General features: G+C 40.9%; 1 protein-coding gene across 2 annotated transcripts in view; it reads right to left on the bottom strand.

The window, feature by feature from the left end:
• Window positions 1–267: 267 nt before the first annotated feature.
• Window positions 268–21,925, bottom strand: part of vps39 (VPS39 subunit of HOPS complex) — a 32,317-nt gene continuing 10,659 nt past the window's right edge. The window contains exons 11-24 of one of the 2 annotated variants that reach the window (XM_085766917.1): window positions 21,526–21,655; window positions 19,889–20,031; window positions 18,776–18,916; window positions 17,518–17,659; window positions 14,028–14,114; window positions 12,524–12,597; window positions 12,185–12,401; window positions 10,080–10,208; window positions 9,697–9,799; window positions 8,788–8,833; window positions 7,667–7,816; window positions 2,438–2,572; window positions 1,911–2,002; window positions 268–1,158 (exon numbers count right to left, since the gene is read on the bottom strand). In XM_085766917.1, the coding sequence (XP_085623043.1) occupies window positions 1,080–1,158; window positions 1,911–2,002; window positions 2,438–2,572; window positions 7,667–7,816; window positions 8,788–8,833; window positions 9,697–9,799; window positions 10,080–10,208; window positions 12,185–12,401; window positions 12,524–12,597; window positions 14,028–14,114; window positions 17,518–17,659; window positions 18,776–18,916; window positions 19,889–20,031; window positions 21,526–21,655 (1,668 nt within the window). In that variant the 3' untranslated portion in view covers window positions 268–1,079. The remainder of the gene's footprint in view (window positions 1,159–1,910; window positions 2,003–2,437; window positions 2,573–7,666; window positions 7,817–8,787; window positions 8,834–9,696; window positions 9,800–10,079; window positions 10,209–12,184; window positions 12,402–12,523; window positions 12,598–14,027; window positions 14,115–17,517; window positions 17,660–18,775; window positions 18,917–19,888; window positions 20,032–21,525; window positions 21,656–21,925) is intronic. The other variant, XM_085766918.1, reaches the window with a different exon arrangement.

Here is a 21,925-nt window from a genome sequence, read left to right on the forward strand (position 1 = left end):
ACAAGAATCAAAGCTCGCTCTTTCTACTAAAGTACACAACGGCGAGTTACATAGTCCCATCCCACTTCAAATCAAAATCTGCTCTATTTCATAAATGTTTGATGTGACTGAGAAAGAAAAACACAAAAATAACACAAAAGGGAGACAAGGGGAGGGGGGTGAGGGAAGAAAAAAAATGCATTAAAAGAGTGGATGTTGTCTGGTAGTAACCATTCACAAACTGTGTGAGGAGAACAACACGACTGTGAATGAAGTTAGTTGCAGATGTCGCTTCGAAAATGTTTTAAATAATAAAACAACAAATAAACCGTTAAACACGCTGTCAGAAGACGAATGCTGCTTCAGCTTTGTCAGTACCGGCACATGCTAATAATAATGATAACACAACAATAATAATAATAAAAAGACAGTTCATGAGCACAATCTTGAGTCACAGAAGGCATCGAGCAGAACTCCTGCAGAGTCGATATGGCGTATGAAGCGGTGTCCGAGGCCAACGCAGCGTAACAGGAGGGGAGAGAGACTGTAGAAAAAAACTAACAAACAAAAAAAATCATAACCAGCCGAGCGAGGCCTCGAAACGTGTCCTGGTGTGATGACGAAGGAGCACTAACAGCGCCCAGGTCCTTCCTTGTCGGCGATGCAAAGGGGCATTTATTTATATATAATATTTTTTTAAATGTCAGGATCTACCGTCTCTTAAAGTCTGGCCCCCCCTCCTGCTGAGAGACCCCGGGACATTCCTCCTGTTTCTTCATGCACAGAGAGACGGAGAGAGTCGCAGCCTCCCCGTTTTCTTTTTGTTTGTTTGTTTTTTTTGCTCAGAGAGTCGCCATGACGACAAAATAACAGTGCGAAATCCCCCCTACCCCACCCCATTTAACTCAGGTAAAAAATAAATGTCTGAACTCATAGTTCTGCAAGGTGCTTTGGATCACAACGAGCGTCCAGATCTGAGCACTCCCAAGCGTCTGATGGATTTCCAAGCACTGAAGTCCACATGGAGGAGGAGGAGGAGGGAGGGTAGGGTGGGGGGGTGAGGGGGGTGAGGGTTATTTATTAGTAAACAGGAGGAACTGTTACTCGGTGGGACAAACGGTGCGGTCTTTGCAGCAGAAGTAATGCACCACGACTCCGTTGGGATACCTGGCGAACGCACTGGAAGAGACAGAGAGAGAGAGAGAGAAGGATTATTAGTCAAATACAACCAGCGGTTAATTGAAAGTTACAGGAGTAAAAAACGTTAAAAAATGATGCAGGGTATGAAATTAACAGCAGCGCCGTCCGTGTTCGAGTTCATAAAACTGAAACTGCAGAGATGAAAAAAAAAAAAAAAATCAGATGAAGAAAGATGAGAGATATAAAACGGGACGGTTACGTCGCATGGACGGAGTCGTAATCTCCACATTAATGAGGATTTTCATGATGACCTCGAATAACTCGATAAGAGATTAGATCAACCCACTTTTTCTTTTCCCAGCTTTTTTCAATATGTGCAGTGAAAAGATGACATTAAAAACATTAATACTTTATTCATTTCTTCTTTATTTTGGCTTCATTTGTTAATTTTAAGATATCTGCTTCTTTCTGTTACACCGAAACCATGAAGAGCTCGAATGGTTTAACTGAAATGATGAATTAAAGGGTCGGCGCTCATAAACTGGATAGCTTCAGCCTACATCTTTTTGACCTATGTGATATTTATGAACTAAGTTTGAACGAAGGAATGTATTATTGAAGGTCGATTGATTGTGATTGATGCTTGACTGTAAATAATTTGTGCAAAAGATCGAATAAACTAAACAGAAAGGAGCAAAAAACAGATGATGGAAAAATACAAGTTTATAAAGTATTTACAGAAATAAAAGCACAGTTTCATATAAATTGACAAACACTTCAGATGTTTTTACCTGTTTCCTATTTTCTTCTTGCAGACTCTGCAGGTCTTTTCCTCTGTGATGACACACTTCACCTGCTGGTGGAAGATTCGCTCCTCCTGCACCTGAACAAAACAACGACAACAACAAAACAATCATCACTGATTCTTTCAGTGTTTTCTGTTTTGTCTGATGGTCACATGGTTCAGACGGTTTGTCCTTCACCCTGAAGATCTCGTTTTAACACATGCACATGTCGACCACTCGCTGAAATGTACTTAAATAATTACTGAATGTCTCTCAGATGAAAGAGGGCTCCATGTTCTCTACCTTTAAATGTACTATAAATATATATAAATGTACTATTTCAAAGTATCACATTATCTTTTTAAGGACAGAGACACAGATTCTGTTGGAATAAAAAAAAAAGAAAAAGAAAACACCACATGAAGGTTTTCTTTCACTTCACCAAACCATCTGACACTGTGTTAGTGTTAACAACTTAATTCTTTGATCTTATTTGCATGAAGCGCGGTGTAAACGGACCCAGCTGGACTCACCCGGAGGAACTCGGCCTGCAGCAGACTCTTCAGCACCTGGTTGCAGCGTTTCCTCTGAGCCTTCTCCTCCAGGACGCTCTCCAGGAAAACCCGGATCTCCCGGATCTGAGTGTTTGCCGGGAGCAGATTGATGGCCTGGAAACCAAACAGTCGGCTTGTTAAAACGCTGCCGGGCCGCCGGACATCATTAGTTTCTAATTCACGTCTCTGACAGATGACCAACAGTTGCAGCCACTCCTCCTGTATAAAGGTTAGGGTTGGAGATCCTGGGAAAATATGGTTCTATCAGGCCACATTGTGAAAATACACAAGTCAGAAGTCCAAGCTCCTTTCCTCAGACTTCTCTCTGAAGCCGTGAAGGTGTCGCCCTCACGGCTTGACCCAACGTAATCCTAATGTGGGCAACGTGGCTTTCTGTCGCGTGTCACTGCGCAGCATCACTAACTTTCTGCCAGCTTTTTCTCATGGTTCATTCACGTGAAAGAAAACATCTCATATCATAATAGAGAGCCTAAGCGGAAGCGAAAGAGAAGCTCGCCATGGCACCTCAATTCGGAAAAAACCTCCATTTACTGTAAGTGAACGGCAACGGAAGAATGTATTTTGTGACAACCGCTCCACGGATAACAGTACAAGATCGGGTGTCCCACAAAAAATACGCCATCACCTGACATGGGAAAGGGCGGCATGTGGTATGTGACGTCACCTTTGCCACCTGTCGTCTTTCTGGTTACGAATTCTTTCAGAATTTTATTTTATAATAGTTTTACAACAAACTGCTGATTTCTTGGTGTGAAATGTGATGTTTTAAATAGGTAGAGGTCATATTTTTCTCTCATGACACAATTAAATTGGATCAGAAATAAAATTTCGACTTCTGTTCACTTACATGGAGATTTTTTCTGAATTGAGGTCCCATGGCGAGTGTTACTTTGTGGTTCTCTATAAACCATCCAGCTCAGAGCTACATCACCCCCTACTGTACCAGACTTCAGTGTGGTACATTGCATCACTAGCGTTGTCTTTTCCGCGGTCGTAACTCGCTCAAGAATCTGATTGTGCACGTGTTTAGTGCGGTAGAGCGGTACGCACATCACGATCCAACTGACTTAAATGTGACGTTCAAGATGTTTGGATGATGTTTTTACAGGATTGTCCGTCCCACAGGTGACTGACTTTTTACATTTTTGTGAAAAAACATTGAATTAACTGGTTGCAATCGGAGTGTGAAGAAGATTTCAAACAATTTTGTAAAAAAAAAATGCTCCAGAATAGGATCTCCAACCCACAGTACCTTTAAGGGGAATATTGAAGATATTTTCAGATTCAGTGAGAGTCGTCAGAGACTTTAGGAGAAGCAGGATCAGGTCTGAGCTCTGGCCTTGAGTCCTAAGAAGCAGGTTTGTAAATGTAAAGCTGCAGACTGCTCCATCTGGAGAATGTGAATGAAAATGTTTTGTGTTCACCGGCTGCTGCGTCTGAAAAATCCTTCAGCAGCAGTCTGGCTATTGTTGGTCATATATACAGACACTAAGCAGCAGCAGCGGCAGGAGGAGGAGGAGGAAGGGCAGACAGAGCTGAGACTTTATCCTCATTCTTGACCTTGGAAACTGTAGCTGACAAAACAGTCGCTCTGGAATAAATTTACACTTTTTCAGACTTGTCGGCCAAGAAGGAGCTTTCAGCTTTCACCTGAACAAGTCCTTAAGACAGACGTTCACAAAACAAATGAGTTTGTATGACACGCTGTCTCGGTCGAACTCGATGGCGAGGTGAAAATAATACTGAGGTGAAGTGTGATAGTGGTTTAAATAGGTAGATAACACTGCACAATGTCATGAAAGACGTTCATTCATAGAGTTGTGGAAGGAATGGAGAATGTGAATGAATTTTGTGAATTTGTACCACAACACAAAACACAACCTGAGTCTCTGACAGATCGCATTGTCAAATAATTTTCGAGTTTGGTCATGTCGGGCTTTTGATGGTTATTTGCAAGATGGGGTTACCATGGTAACAACAACATGGGTTGGGTCCGACATGAAAAAACAGAACGTCTGCCGTCTGTTGGGTTTGGTTCAGGCTCAGTTACTAGTCTCTCAGACACGTGTCATCTTAAAGGGATAGTTCAACATTTTGGCAAATTCTCCTATCACCATAATCCCTATAATCACAGCAGTAGGTTCATTACCTTTAATTATCGGTGCAAGTTGTTTTGAGATCAGCGGGGGCCGGGGCAGAGACGTGAGCTGCTCAGTGAACACAATGGAGGTGAACGGTACAGGTCCCCTGTCCCTCATCAAATACACAATCCAACAACTCCAAATCGCTCTGGTGGACAAGTTGTGACCTGCACATTCACCACGCTATGAAATAATCATGTAACATTACGAGACAGAGTTGTTTTAGAGGCAAATGCAGCCGGAACTACATTCCTGACACTGGCTGCTGGGTGGAATGATTTCAGAAGAGCAAGTAGGTCCGATTATTTGCATCGTGTGTCATGTTACATAATTAAACGTGATTAAAGGTAATGAACCTACTGCTATGACTATAGGGATTATGGTGACAGGAGAAATTGCCAAAATGTTGATCTATCCCTTTAAATGAACCAAGTTGAACCACATACAGTTCATGTGCAAGAGAAAATGATCTGTTAAAAAACCAACAACAACAAAAAACAGCCTCATGTTGAAGTTTTGCTCAGTCTTGTCTTGTCTCCCTTCTCCTCTCTTGGCGAGGCAGAGTCTGGGAGCGAGGCCAGGGGAAATGAAAAGTACGGTGCCATTAAAGTCAATGAGGGAAGTGCAGCGAAGCAAAGTGAGTGAGCGAGTGGCGCAGGAAGTCCGTCCATACTGGTCCAGTCCAGTCGACTCTGGGATCTGAAGCCAAACGACGCTCATAAAACCTGCAGCGTTCCCCCTGAGAGACTCTTAATTTGACATTTTGCGGGGTCGGACACAGATCAGCGGTGCCTTTCACGCACAAACACATCCAGGTTAAATCACAGATACAGTTTGTGTTGGTGCGTTCTACAACCTGAAAACAACTCGCAACAACAGCTTCAAGACCTCAGAGTGACACAGTAGAGCATACATGGGCATTTTACGGCCCGCGGGCCAGACCCGGCCCGCATGCCGTCTCAATCCGGCCCGCGAGCCGAAGTGCGAGCCGAACTGGTATTATGACCCGATTGCTTTTATTACGTTGATGCGCACTAATCAGCTGTTTGAAACAGTGACAGCCCTGTTAGAACAGGAGCCTGCACATCGCAGACAGAAAGTAGCCTCCTCCAGGTAGAAGACAGTGATGAACGGCTGCTCAGTCTCTTTCTCTATCGGACACCGGAGCTCCGACGGAGGAGGGAGAGCAGCCGCTCTGCTGCAGCTTTTCTCCACAGCGGAGTTTCTGACCACCGCGACCCTGTCAGCGGTAGCCTAGACCGCGGGACCGGGCCGGTGTTTCACAACCCTCCGTCAGCCGAATCATAACTGCTGACGGTTATAAAGCAACATCGCGGCACCTAATTATTATTTCTCAAACACTAAGGTTTAGCAAACTGTGATTAAATCGCTGGGTTTTCTGACGTGATCGACCATATGACTGATTGTAGCCACGTGCGTCTGAAGCCTCCATCCACCAATGGCTACGCTTGTAATCAAATCAGTCTTTTTTTTCATGTTGGTGCTGTTAGGCAGGAGCAAAGGAGTATTGTGTTTCTTCATAAATAAAAGGTTATCTACATACAAATAGAACAGTCTCACTGAATCAGAACTGAAAAGGATCTGAGTGCTTAATTATAATATTCAGGTGTCTGTGAACATTATTAATTGGTGTAGTCATTTATGGTCACTAAGTTTTGATAAAACAATCTGCCTTGAGTCCATATTTATATCATAATACAGCATGTTTCTTCAGTGATCTGTGATGGATAAAAGTTGAAAATGCGATTACATTGATTGTGGGCTGTCAGCCTATTGTAATGCAATCATTTCCACCAAATATATGTAGTTATATAGGCTAATATATAATTATATATAATTCAGCAATAAATATTTGATGTTTCAATTTGATTTCGAATCGTGTGGCCCTTCACTCACTTTATCGGAGTCAGTGTGGCCCTCTGGAAAAAATAATTGCCCACCCCTGCAGTAGAGGCTTCTCTGTTCCCTTTTGTGATAAGATATGGAAACAAGAGAATCACGATCTGCTGACGTGTAGAGAGATTTTTACGCAGTTTGCAGCTGAATCATGTTGAAAAAAGAAGAACACCTTTATAAAGCGCTCTTAAAAAAAAAAAAGGAAAAATGTCTTTACTAGTGGATTGTGACGTAAAGGTTTGACAGGAAAAATAGGTCATGAGCTAGTTTTCAACAAAACTGCTTTCATTCAATTAACTCTTTTCTATTTTGGGTCTAGGTGCAGAGATGGGAAACGAGACATGTGAGAGGAATTTCATCAGAGAAATTCACATTACAACACAGATGCTTCTCGTGGGAGACCGGCTCCCTGCTAGGAAATCTTTCTTTTTTTTTTCTTTCCTGGTTCTATGGATCTTTTTCTATCACAAAGGCAGCAGCTTGATTACCCCCAACAGTGCTAAGCCTCACTGATCTCACTCTAAAAACAAACTGAATCAAATCTGTAAAAAGGAGTTCTGCTCTGCTCTGCTCTGCTCTGTTCAGTTCAGTCGCCGCTTTAATTTCACACCAAATGCCCAGTGACAACATTTGTGCGATTGCATATCATCCTCAATCGTGTTATTTATTTATTTTATGTGGTTTTAATCCATCTTAAACAAACCGGCTCTCATCAGTGTCACTTTTGCTGCCACATCTTGTCTGATTTAGGACTGAATCTGATTAGGGAATCTGGGCAAAATGCAAAGTGCCAGTTAATAACAATAAAGCTCTGGCTTGAATTAGAAGCTAATTTCTTGTGCTCTGGGTTTTTTTTTTAATGAGCTGTTTGAAGTTTGCTGCAGAAGGAAGTTGCAAGAAAATTAGTCTGAGAAGACTTTAGAGAAAACATTTAGCATGGAGTAAAATCTCTGTGATTGACAGCCCTCTGGATACTGACACAGCCTGATCTGTGTTGAAGCTGTAAACATGTTTCACCCCAAGGAGACGTAAATAAAACAGGATTATTAGTGAGTTTTACCAGACTGCCGTTGCTACTTAAGTGGCCGTGGTGAGCGATGGCGTGCTGCTCTGCTCTGCTGTTGTTTACCTTGGTGGTGTTGAGCTTGCTGTGGTGAAGCTCCAGGACCTGCAGGGCGGCCTGGAGGTTGGCCTGAGGCCCCGACAGCTCCATCTTGATCGGCCCCAGGCAGTGGACGTCAGGGGGTGACAGGTACATTCGCAGCAGAGACAGATAAACCTGCAGAGCACAAATACAACAGATAAGATATTAATCCCAAGTCGAGGATTTTATCTGGATAGGAATCTCTCTCTCTCTCTCTCTCTTTTTTTTCTCCTTTCTCTATTATATGACTGGGTGGTTTAGAAATGAGAGAGTTTGTTGCACAGTAAATGCCAGAAGAATGTAAAGAACACCACACAGGCCAACGTCAAACAACAAAAAATCATCTAATCGCTATAATTAAATCCTTTATAGAATGAAAAATGTCACTAATGAACTGAAACAGGAAATAAAGAGAGGTGTATTGTATTTGCAAAGGTAGGTAATGAGAGGATAAATGATTAGAGTAATGAGATGACACAGGAAATTAAGTCAAAATATCATTAATAAATAAAATGTAAAAAGAGTAGAAATCCATCATTAATGCATGCTGCTGAGTTTATAAGATCTGACCTTTCATCATAATGAGTTTAATATTAACAGAAGACTTGTTCAAGCAGAGATTTTGTTTCTCTCTGACCTTGTGATTTAATGAGTTTTACCAATAACCCATTGCTTATTCACTGATTTTCAGGATTTTAGTATTAGTTTATTCAAGCAATATTTAATTAAAAAATATGAAAAAAACATGACAGGCAATGGAGGCTGTAATTTTGGTCGAGAAGAAAACTGGAGATATTAGTAGTTGTTTTTTATTTTGTAGCACTGGCATTGTGCATGTACCATAAATAATCCATTATATTTGTGTAGCACTTCCTGCAAACACTGAGGCACTTAACAAAAGGCAGCAGAGCGTAGCAAATGAAAAAATATGGTCATAAAACCAGAAAAGGGGAAAAAAGAAACACCACCAACAACAACAACAACAAATACATCAGAGGTATAATAAAAATCTAAGAGGACACAACAAACGACAAAATCCAAGCAGAATGTAAAATGAACAAAACGACGGCACAAATCAAAATGAAATTACACTAAAAGCCACTTACGTCTTTATTTCCCTCAACTGAGCTGTTGTAGTGCCGGTGGCAATATCTGCAGAGCGCACGGAGAGAAAAACAGACAAACAAATATAAAACATGATAGTTCCAGTTATTTTCATGATGTTGATCAATGCTCACAGTGCTGTAATGATGTAATTAGGTAATCGGGATGGCTCAATTAGGTCACATGGGCCTTAAATATCATTTAGCTTGCCTGGTAGAGCAGCTCCATAATTAAATATGGTTTCAGGGCATAAAACTACGACGGAGTAATAGGGCCACATTGAGAATTTTTTTTTTTTTACAGACTTCGAGAATAAAAGTTATAGTTTTACGAGAAAAAAGTTGTTAAAATGAGGCTGTGGAGCATTTATATATGCAATATGCAAGAAAATGCATCTATTCTGCAGAAAGAACGAGGCGGACTTGGAGGACATCGCTGCTTTTTTCCTCATAAAAATGACATAAATAATAAAATAAATCATAAAATGACTTTTTTCTCATAATATTATGACTTTATTCTTGTAATATTATAACTTTATTATCATAAAAGTATGACTTTATTCTTGTAATATTATAACTTTATTCTTCTAAAACTACTAACTTTATCTTGTAAAATTATGACTTTATTCTCATAAAATTGTGACTTTTCTCGTAAAATTGTGACTTTTTGTTGTAAATTTAGACTTTTTTCTTGTAAAGTATGACCTTTTTCTCATAAAACTTACACTTTATTCTCCAAGTCCGTGAAAACTTTTTTTTCTCAATGTGGTGCGAATACAACAACTTTCTTCTATTTTTTTTTTTTATCATTATCTTACCGTTTGATTCTTCTTTACAGACATAAACTAGCTGCTGCTACTCAGTAAAATTGTCTGAAATCTGGCTATTGTCCTGTACTACTGTAGTACTCACTCTTCAGCCATGTGTGTGTCTTTGAGGACGTGGACGTAGATGAAGAGCGCCTGCTCATGTTTACCCATCCGGCCCAGCAGCTTAGCCCGCTCCTCCAGCAGGCCTGAAGATATGGAAAACAAGGTCAAAGGTTAAGTCTGTAAAAACCACGGTAAAACTTTCCCCTATAGCTGAGAACATATGTACATGAGGTCATGGGGAATAAAGGAAATACACTGTTTTTCTTTTGGGGAGGGTGGACCTTTTCCATACATCCTGATCCTAAAGCCTGTAGTGGTTTTAAATTGTGTTTCCTGCTCATATCTACTTCTATAGATCGTATATGTTGACACGATCACATCTCCATACGTCCTCATGTGTCGTAGTGACGCTTCGGTTCTTACCATCGAAGGGAAAGTCACTGATGAGTCTGGCCGGTTCGTAGCTGGTGGAAATATCCAGGAACGTCAGCAGCTTGTTCCTGAACTCTCCCAGTTTGCCTTGCTCCGTTCCTGCAGCAACAGCTGGAACGCCTACAACAGCAGACAACAGGTTTTTTTATTTTACTATCTCCAGCTGGAAGGATTCCTCAGTTAATTGATAAGTCCAGGAAGATAAATGTAAGCAAATACAAAACCAGGAATGTATTGGTCCCACCTTTGACTCTTTGCTGCTTTTTAACAAAAAAAAAATCCTGTTTGAGTTATTGAGTCATTATCCGACAAGTTTAAATCATAGAAGCTGAATTAAATTCAAAATGAAAAAGTTGTATAATTAGGTTATTTTGCTTTTTGTAGAAGTTGTCTGCAGTCAGAAATCAGAGTTTTCAATGTTTTATGAGGGAAACACACACCACACATGTGTTTTGGTAAGAAAAAAATGCGTTTCACATAATTTTTTTCTTTTCGTTTTTTTTTTTTTAGGTACAGCTGTTATAATTAATGTATAGAGGGATTATTTGTTACCAACACTGCGGATGCGTGACTGGTTGTCATTGAAGTTTACTCCATGGATCTGGTTTATTCAAAGCGATGTTAGCTAGTGATGTTGTCACCATACTACAACAGTTTAGCACCTAACTGATAAAAGAGTGTTTTATAACGGAAAAACAAAGAAAAAAATCAATCAAAGTCAATCATTCTCCTAGGATGGAGGATCGAGTTGCCGAGCGTTGGTTATCTACAACTATGAAACAGACAATCATGTTAAGGAAAATACTCTTACACAATTACAAAACTTTGTGGCTGCCTAGTCAAAGACGAGGGAAGGGGACAGACAAGTATAAAGTCTGGGTCATTGTGAACGAGGAGAACAACTGCATCCTGACCGCGAACTGCTCCTGCATGGCTGAGTAAGTAATTTAAAATAATATAACGTTAATTAATCTTAGCTTGCTTTCCATTACTATGTAACCTTTTATTCAGTCACTGTCATTACTGTAGTAAACATTTCACAACTCATTTGCTGCAGTTATACAGCTGTGCCTGCGGACCTATCCAGCTTTATCACTATTCAAACCAACGTGTCTAACACATTATATTGCTTGAAATTAATCTTCAATGTACTATTTTCTCTCTCGTCTGCCTTGAAAGTGGTGCGAGTTGACAGTATTCTATAAAACCCTCAGTTTTGTTATTTTTATCAAAACGATTGGTGCAACAACAGCACAACAAGACGTGATCGCGGCCGACATGCGCAGTAGAACGTCGTTGGTGCTACAGTGACGTAGACTGAAAATCCTTCTATAGGAAACTACACTGTGCATTTACTGCTGCAGCATGATGGAATATTTACAATATTTGGTCACACAAGGTCCTATTGCAGAAGAACAACAGCCTCAGAAAAACAATATTTAAATATCATGGGCTATACAGTGCACTGCGAGATGCCTCGTGAAACAACGTGAGGCAATAACATGCCACAAGGACAGATTTATTAATTCCTTTAGCTGCGTTTATTAGTTTATTTCGAAGACGGAGTGCACATTAATGAGCCTCTCTGCCTTTACTGCCGAGGTCCGTTTCAATGCACGGTCCCCGGGTCCCTGGATGAGCATTAAAAAGGCACAAACACACGGAGATAAATGGAGTTCATAATAAGCCCTGACACAGGCTTTATTTGCAGAGCGATCGGAGACAACCCTCTGGATGAGGGAAAGCAACGGCAAACTGAACCCATGCGCAGTGATGTAATCTCATGAAAATGCTACGATTAATTAGAGAAATAAACTTTTCTTCTGGCACGATGTTGGTTTTCAAAAACAGTGCTGGTGGAAAAAGATATTCACGCTCCAGGCTCAGGTTGCCTTTACAGCTCTGACGCTACAATAACACACTCGCATTTCCTTTATTTTCTAGGACTGCTTCAGGTAGGCATCAGGGGGAAAAAAATGACAACTAAGCCCAATTTCTTGCTGAAATGTCGTTAATTTGAATAATTTCTGTACTTTTAAAACTTTTAAAAACTTGCTGTAACCTTAAATTAACTGCACGTCTTCTCTTGGTCGTACCTTCTGGCAGCGAGCTGAGGTACTCCTTCATGAGGCCCTGAACCCTCTCCAGGTAGAGCTGGATCAGCACATTGTGAAACTCCGGCCCTTTCTCGTCCCACACGTAGATGATGTGCTCCAAATACGGGATGGCGAGCTCCGTGAAACCGTCCCTCAGGAAATTCAGCACCTTGTCTCGGGGCAAAGTCTCCACCTCATTCAGGTCCTCTGTGAAAATCTAGATAAAAATAAACCGAAACCACAGTTTATAAATAAATAGAGGTCTAATGGGATATCTGGAGGTTACGTGAGTTTGTGTTTGAAGTTAAACACAGTAAAAAAAAAAAGACATTTTCCCACCTTGAGCCCGTCTTCAGGACAGATCTTCAGCACCCAGGGAGAAAACTCAAAGATGATGCCCAGGTTCTCCACTCCTGTGTCAGAGGATCACAGGAAACAAGTTAGTTTAACGTCATCAAGGGAGCTCAGAGGAAAACAGGAAATAAGAAGCTATAAGAACATGATTGAGGCCATTTTCAAGCATCATAGTTTTAGAAAATAACTTTCTTTCAAGCCGTAGGCAGCATCAATAAATGACTGTGAGTCACTTGCACAGGAAGCACAGAACAAATAGGCTGATCGTGATAATAAAACAGCCCATCATCGTCCTACAGTGTTATAAATACAAGGCTGTGGTCCCTCTGCTGAAGGCAGATGTTCTTGAAATATAAAAAAAATAATTTCTAACTTGACGGAAAATTAAACAGCAACTTTTCTTATGATAAAGTATTTATCAGTTAAGTCATTATTATTCTCCAAAAATGATAAACATTCATCAGTTCCAAGCCAATGGGAGATTTGCTTCTCTCTGTTTTATATCTTCCTAAGATGTTGGACAAAACATTTACAGATGTTGCCTTCGACTGAAAAACAGTAAAAAACTGTCAATCAAGATTTTTCATCCAGTTTTAAAAGAAAACTGATTAACTAAGTTAATAATTGTTGCACAAAAATGTGGTACAGTGTGTGCATGATTGTAGATAATTGTATTGAAGATAATTGTTATCATTCTATTGATGATAGCTTCAAACCACAGCTGAGGAGGTTTGTTGTTTATTAGTTTTTTCGCCATTACAACAAATTTGACAGGAAATTTACTGGATCGCTCTTCATGTTAATCAGAAGCAGGAGACGGTGTGGTGGAAACAAACAAAAACCACTTCCAACTGGTTTTTTAATTCTGCAGCGAAGAGAAAACCTTCAACCAGGATAGATAGATAGATAGATAGATAGATAGATAGATAGATAGATAGATAGATAGATAGATAGATAGATAGATAGATAGATAGATAGATAGATAGATAGATAGATAGATAGATAGATAGATAGATAGATAGATAGATAGATAGATAGATAGATAGATTTTTTCTTTAAGAGCCCTGTATCTTCTGCCTAACAACGTCAACGTGTTTGTGGATGAATCCAACGGTTTTAGGAAAAGTGGCTCAAACTGTAAACGAACAATAAAACCGTTGCTGTGGTTGTGATGTCACAGCGTCTCGATAACAAATTAACTGTAAAGAGTCCTCACGTTGGTCCCCAATGAGTGGAGGAGTTGTGTTAACATCCCTGTTGTGCTGGTAACAACTATTGAGAAAACACTGGCACACAGAAACCCCTCACATTCAGCCGGTGCCAGACGAATATGAAAGGCTGCAACAGATCCGGCAACAGATGCAGACTATACATTTGATCCAACAGTCACCATCAATCAGAGTCAAAGATTTCCCAACTAACTTCACATAGTATCTCGTGGTGGGGGGACAACTTTGATGCTCCAAGTAGAAACAGCTTCGATCCTTACCCAGTCTCTGGAGGTACTCCACCGTTCGCTCGTGGCCCTTCAGCGGAGAGTTGGCCTTGGTGGACTGATCCAGCAGCACCTGCAGAGCTGCGAGAGGGCAAACCGGGTGAAGAGAGGAGCGAGGGGAGGCGAGTGAAAAGAAGGGGTGAGTAAGAACAGAATGTGAGATTAGTCCGAATGATGGAAAGTAGCAAGACGTCATCATCTCCTACTGCTTGTGTGCGCTGCGCTGCGTTACATAACTCCTCTGTCAAACTGAAATTGGACGGCGCACATACACAGTGTTAATTGGTGGCCGGGAACAGCTGCTTTGAGTTGGCAGAGTGAGAGAGCGGCAGACTTCAGCAGCATGACATCATGAACACAAACTGCAGCATGCCGATTAAACCCAGCAGCGCTCGCTCGCTCGCTCTCACAATGTGAAATCTACAGTATCTACCGCAACCCAGAATCCACCACAAACTTAAATAACACTAAGACAGCTCGGATCTACCGGGACGACCACGGGTTGACCACAGGCAGGAAACCTCCTCTGAGATAAACTGTGTGCATCCTGACAGGGCTGATCCCAACTAACGAGAGAATAACTGAGAATACGAGCACAACCAACTGGTACTTATTGAATTTGAAACAACACAAAGGAACAATCCAGCTCACAATGACTATTGTATCTGGACGAGGATGTAATGAGGAGAGCCGCTGGCAGAGGCCGATGTAGGTCTGGCGTCGGAGTGATCCCTCATTTAAATACTAAACCCCAAACTCAACAACCCATTTGAAAGAGAAATCGGGAACAGATGTTTCATTGTGTTTTAATGCGATGTGTTCAGTTGTCATGCTGAGGTCTGCAACAGATAAACTACACTCCTCCACAAACCGCACAAAATAAAACTGAACTCTGATATGAGTCATTATCCTTTGATTGACTTCTCCGTCGTACGCTAAGTGTTGATCTGAGAGGAAACATCACTTGGAGAGAGCGACTCTCAGAAATGTGATTTAATACGCTCTCGGAGACATTAGTTTTCTCTTATAACCTCATTATAATATTCTGAAATCACATAGAAATGACTTTTTAACCACAAGAGAAAACAAACGACCCTGTATGTACTCGGCTTCTTTCATGAAAGGGATCTGACTCTCTCCTCACAGATGGACTTCAGCGAGCTCACAGTGTTTCCTGTAGAATAAAGCTTTGTTTCTTGATTCAATGTGCCAAGAAAACCAAGTATACGTCTGTTTTTACTTCCAGTATTTTAAAAAACACAACATCTGACAACCGATGAGGCAATACTTGAAACTTTTCCTTGCAGACAAATTGTCTACCATCTTTTATTTCTTCTCATCTAAATCAAAGCACCGGTTGCAGGCAGAGATTACTGCAAAAAAACAACAACCAAAAAACCCACGGCTGATACTTTTCTCTCATTTCAGATGAGATTAGATAAGAGAAGCACCAAGTGTGATTAATAACATTGATAATGAGAGCGCGGTGCGGGTATATGTGCTCACTGTCGCGGCTTTACTAAAGGAACTTAATGGATCCGAGCCGTCGTCAAGGAAATTAGTCTCGGAGGCCAAAATGCCCAGTGTGAGAGAACGGGCTGAAAACAGTTTGACTCTGTGGTGAATTAAGGTCAGCGCAGATTTCTTTAGAATAAAAACAGATTTGAAGGCACAGAGGGAAAATAAACTGAGGGAAAAAAATGCATTTATACCCCTGTAAACCCAGCTAACAGCTCACACAGTATGTTGAGACGGCATTAATTTGTGTGTGCATTTTCCATTTGGCCGCTTTCTCGTACTAGTTTCTAGGTTACATACTCGTTTTGTGTGTTTATCCACTCCTTTTTTTATTGTCATGTTTTTTTTGTTAATGCATATTGTCCCCTTGTACTTTGCTTATGTAACATTGGCTATTACTCATTCACACAACAAAAGCATAGTTGACCTTGTACTTGAACTCGGCACTCGAGAGTTTTGCAACAACAGCTGAAAGAGGTGTATGAATCCCGACCGTGTCCGTTCATTTTCACACCCCAAATCGCACATAATCAACTGGAATTCAAATTGCTTTTTTTTTTTTTCCTTTTCAAAAGGAGCACACTTACAGTACAAATACACAATTAGGGGCGAGGCATTAACGGCATGTTTTTGAGACAGCGCCGGATGAAAACCGAGTCACTCTGCAAATAAATTGTCCTCTTAAAATAAGGCTGAGTTCTGTTTTTTTATTTTGATTTGGATTGAAAAACAACGTCCTGATCTCATACTGTTATAATAAAAAAAAAAGAAAAATGCACCAATATAATGCGTTTAGGCTTCAGATTGTTGATGATTGTTAAAGCCAAAAAACCCCAAAGTGTTTAATATTGTTACATCTGCTGCAAGGCACATGTTGTGTATTCAAGACAGATTTAATGGGAGTCTTAGGACCGTGACATGAATGTGGACATCCCCAAAAGGTCTCTCTTACAACAAGAGGAGAACAGACCAGTGGTTCCCAATCTTTTCTAACTCATGGTTCACTTCAGAATCCAAAAAATGTTGGTGGGCTGCATCAGACCCCGTAACAATACAGAGGCCAACAAAACTCATCTCTAACCGTCAGGACTGAACTCAAAGCAGGAGAGAGAGAGAGAGATCCCATTTCTGTTCACCATCTGTCTCTCAACTCTTTTTCCTTTTAATTCTTCCTGTTGATAATAACAGAGATACCCAATTTGATACTCCAGCTGTTGTCATGGATACAGTCTTTTAGTGCTACAAATGGAGATTTAAAAAACCCAAGTGTGTGGTCCAGCATCCAACATTAAAGTTCCTATTATCAGTTTGATACAGTGAGTTTTTTCATAATAACATCTGTTCACCAATTCTTTTTTGTGTTTTGCAAATTAGTCGTCGACCCATTTCCAATACCTTCGCTGGCCACTAGTGGGCCCCCGCCCACAGATTGGAAACCAATGGAATAAACAACTCCCTTAATTATGTTATTACTAGTGTCTTTGTGCAGATGACACTAACTTGATGATGAGTTGTCAGATTAAAGGGGAACTATGCTAAGTCTGCTCGCTTTGTTGTTTTGCTAAGCCTCCTCTCGGACATGTGCATTTATTTTCAATGAAGCCGCCAATCAATGGAGCGGTGGATAATGTTATATATCATATACGATGTTACCATGTATATATTTGTGCAGTCTTATCTGTCATAAACAAGAGATTATGGGTTACAGGGCGCATTTGTGTTGCGGTGCCATCGAGACGAGAGCTGGGACACCGGGTCGGAGGCATTGATCAAAACGATTGGTTTTTGGCCAATAGACGCTAGGTGGAAGGCAGAGGGCCTCGATTCTCACTGTAACAAGTTACAAGTCATTTATTTAACCATCACAATTACGCCGAAGCTGTTTAATTAAGGTAAAAATGTAGCATAGTTATGGTAAAAATGTAGCATAGCTCCTCTGTTAGCTCACCACCAGTCAGACTCTTACCTTTCTGGTGCAGGCCTTTCTTCTCGTACAGAATAATGAGCTCGCTGTACTTGTGCGCTTTCTTCAGGACGTACTCGCTCTCCTCGATGTGGCAGTGGTTGTTCTCCAGACGAAGGAGCGGGGACACCAGGGCCACGTTTGTCTGAGGGAGAGAGGATCATACGAGGCGATTACACAACATGAGCACCACCACCGAACATTTTCAAACATGAGGTCGGGCTGCGGTTCACCCAGAGACTACAGGCAGGTGACTTCACTGATTAAGCTGATCCTCTCCCTCTGCTGCACAGTGTTGTTTATCATTCAAATAATCTGCTGCAGATGCTTGGCACTCCAAAGCACGCTCTATCTTAGTGGATCTCCAGGCACTCATAGGTTATCCATCCTGTGTAATCTAATCTAGCTCAGCCCTGGGAGTTCCACTGCTTAAATAGGGTTATTACAGTATACCTCGAAAAAAGGACGGACTTGGCGGCATTTTCCCTGAATTAAAGTGTCCCATTTCAACATAGAGGCACATCCACTGTATTTTCTCTCTTTTACCCATGATGCCTGCACAATTTCTCCACCCCCTCCCCTCTCGTAAATCAAACATTTCGCCTTCCTGCGCTGGTATCTGTTCCCCAGAAAGACATTTACTGTAGCTACTGCACCTGAGCGACGGTCACACTCAACACTGCCTGTAACAGTGACTCAGGTTTCATTGCTTCAGAAGTAAATCCTGCCAATGAGCTGTTCAACACAGGACCCATCTGGCGACATGTGAGGTACAGCTATCCGCCAAGCGACTCTGCCAGTTTCTAGGAGTGTTAAGAATTACCGACTTATTTCGTTTTGCTGTGAGCGAACAGAGTGAACGACTGCCAAGTTTATGAGAGCTGATATAACTTTTAGTATGAAATATAAACATTTGGACTGGATTCGCTAACAATTACAGGTTGGTTGTAAATCAAAGAGTATTATATTAGACATGAGTGGCTTGTGTTTTCTCTGTCCTGGGTTGATCCAGTCCTTCCTGAGTGTATCCATTCACCTTAAGCTTGAGCAGATGCAGGCAAAGAACAACAAAGAGCCTCAGAGAAAGTTATGAACTCTTACAGGGTTATAATAAAGATGTCTTTCATTACAAAATAAAAACAATAGCAAAATGATGGTATAATGTAAAAACGATGGTACTAAGTGCTGTGATTACAAAGCAGCGACTCAATGACATGAGTTTTTGTTGCTAAAAGCACAAACACGGGGACCACGGCCTTACATGCAGGTAACATTTCAGCAGGGTGGTGTCGATGATCTGCAGGAGTTTCTTGCGGCTCTTTATAGTCGGTGTTCCCTCCATGAGCGGAGACGTTGTGGAGGGGTCAGAGTCGTTCAGCTGTTTCACCAGGTGGCTGCGTTTCTGTGAGGACATTAAAAAAAGATGTTGAGAATTAACATTGCACTTCCTGTGGCTTAAACCAGGACAGGTTCCTTGATCATGTCAGTGTCTTTCAGTTCAATATTACAGCATTCAAGCTTTGCTTTAAGTTAGGGTTGTCACGAGAACCGATACTTCGGTACCAATTGTCACGCTTATACAGTATCATGTAAAAAATACGTCGGTACCTGCTTTTTCCGGTACCGTGAGTACTGGATATAAAACTGCGTCGATTCCTGTTGAACAGTTTACGGGTGAGTCTGAGCAGCGCGTGGTCTCGGTGCGGCTACGTTTATGTGAATGCGGCCGGACCTCGAGCTGCTCCAACTGTTCAGTGTGCGCCACAAGTTTGAGCTCATGTAAACATGACTTGCTTACGCATCTTTCTCCGGTCAGCTGTCATGGAAACAGCACGCTATGGTGTGGTGAGAAAAAACAAACGTGTGTGAACGCGAGACGTACGAGCTGAGAAAATGAATGAATAATTTTTGCACCAGTGTGAACACAGCCTAAATGTGATTGAATGAGAACAACAGTTTTCTTTTTGAACTACTTAAAAGGTCAAATACACTTTCTGTTTGTGTTGAGCCATATTTACCATTTTAAATCTGTTCTTATTTCCTGTTTCTGCTGCTCTTTAAATTCTGTGCAGTGCGAGAAGTTGTTGAAGCACAATGAAGCTTAAATAGAAGAAAGTTTGATGTGAAACTGTTCTTTTTGTTTGTTTGTTTTAATAAAGTAGCCTAATGAATTTAGAAGCACATTAGTTCTGTTTTGTTTGTTTTTTTAATTACGATATCGAAAAAGTATTGAGAATCGTGGAAATTTACTGGTATTGGTTTCGACTACTATCGTGACAAGTCTAATTTAAGTAGCAGCTCGTTTGCAGCTGAAAACCCTTAAAAACATAAAAAAAAACATTATACTGTCATGAAGGACATGGCACACACAGACCTGGGTGAGGTAATCGATCAGAGCGAGATGAGCCTTCTCCAGCTCTGCCCCGGACAGCGTGGGCAGAGGGTTGGGGTAGTGCAGCTGTTTGCGGTAATCTGATGGGAGCAGGTCAGGGTACAGGCCGATCACATGGGTTGGATCTGCAGAGACACAGGACGCAGGGATTTGTTTTAACTTCATTCCAAGTACGATAGCTGCGTTCGTTTATCTGTCACTGATTAAAAAGGAAATGTGTTCAGAGTTTATGGTATAAACACAAAACAACAACAACAACCAGACTTGAAGAGAGAGCTTACAAGAGTGAGAGCACTATTTCATCACTGAGGAATGAATTCTCACTCAGAGAGAAGATGTGTCATCAGAGACTCATCACTGAGTCATGTGTAAATAAAAAGATCCACATCAATATACTTCCCAATTAGCAACAGATGTCTGATGAGACAGAAGTGTGGGTACAGTGAATGTGATCAGATTATGACTAGATTCACCTGCTTTATGTTGCCACCATGTGGGTGAAATGGGTGATATTCTAATGTTGTGGCTGATTGGTTTATATCTGAGGCATATTTTATGAGTTTACTCTGATTTGAGACCTACTGTCATTTAGGTTATTTTTCAGACTCGGATAAATTGATAATCGTATTAAAAAGTCCAGTATGGCACGGACACCAAATTTCTGTTGATAATTCTTTTGTTTCTGGCTTAAAAATGTATCTTTCTGCAGTGAGCAACTCCCCAGGTTCCTACAGTCGACATGTGGATATCACAGATTTCTGCTCTTGTTCTTCTGGAGAAGTTGACTCATGACCTTAATCTCAAATCGGACAAGTTTTGGAGGATCTGGAACCGTTGCATTCCTTCTTACAGAAGCTATAACTCATCATCTATCCCTGGAAGATGAGGATTGTTTGCCCTTTCATTTATTTCATGACTCCTGTCGTCAGTATAGCACAGTGCTCACTGTTAGTTTGGGGTGGGGATTTTGTTTTTTTATATTTTGTTGTCTGTTTTGTTTTGTTTTGTTCTAATGTTTGTGCTCATAAAATTGAAAAACCAATAAAAAGAGTATTAAAAAAAAAAGAAAAAAGTCCAGTATGACATTGTGGCCATGAATGTGTGACTTCACTTTCCTTAAACCAGATTTAAAAAACTGATCAGGTTGATCTGTGCACTGCTTTTCAATGTGTAGTCTGACAGAATGATGCAAATTCAGTAAATCACCAAAAATTTGAGACAGCGCAAGTAAATTTGTCATCTACTTGCGCATTAGCAACCAGTAAGTTTGCTGCTTTTCTTTTTTTCACGCTGGTGAAACGTGGATGGGGTGACTCAAAGAACCTGGAATCTGTTATTAGAGGTGTCAGGCCAATGTGTGTGAGGATTATAAATGAAGAGGAAATGTGAATATTTGCTTTGCAAGTCAATTTACAGTGTGTGCCCCTAAATTTTCTACTTGCGCTCCTAAAATTTAAAGTTAAGGGCTACTGTACTTCTAGTAAAAAAGTTAGTTTGGAGCCCTGAAATTGAAGCAGACAGATATGACATTATGTTCACACACAAGTTTGAACCAGGCCAGGCAACTCTGTTTCATAAAATTCTGGCCTGAACAGAGTGATTGCAGTGGAGAACTGTACCTGTGCCGAGTTTGGCAAACACCTGCATGGAGTCATCAAATCTCTTCTGGCAAAACAGGTTGAAGGCGTAGAGATTCTGGATGTGATGTATCTGTTGCTTCTTGTCTCCATCTGAATCATCCTTCATCTTCTGGCAGAAAAAAAAGAGAAGAAAAACACACACACAAAAAAACTTGGTTTACTTCTGAGAATGCTAGAGCTTCCAAGAATGTAAAAACCGCATGAATGACCTTTTTTCCTTGTACTTTTGAGATTCCCCCTGGAAAAGTTTGATTGCACGATAAGCTGGTCATAAAGAGTAAAAACCATGAGCATCCTACTGTTCGAACACACTGCTCCTAATCAAGATAAGTGATTCAGTTGCTCCGTCCTCTGAGCTAAAGCACAAATTGAATCCTCA

Source organism: Trachurus japonicus, chromosome 22, assembly GCF_045865225.1.
Source record: "Trachurus japonicus isolate A0001 chromosome 22, Traja_1.0".
Lineage (NCBI taxonomy): Eukaryota > Metazoa > Chordata > Actinopteri > Carangiformes > Carangidae > Trachurus > Trachurus japonicus.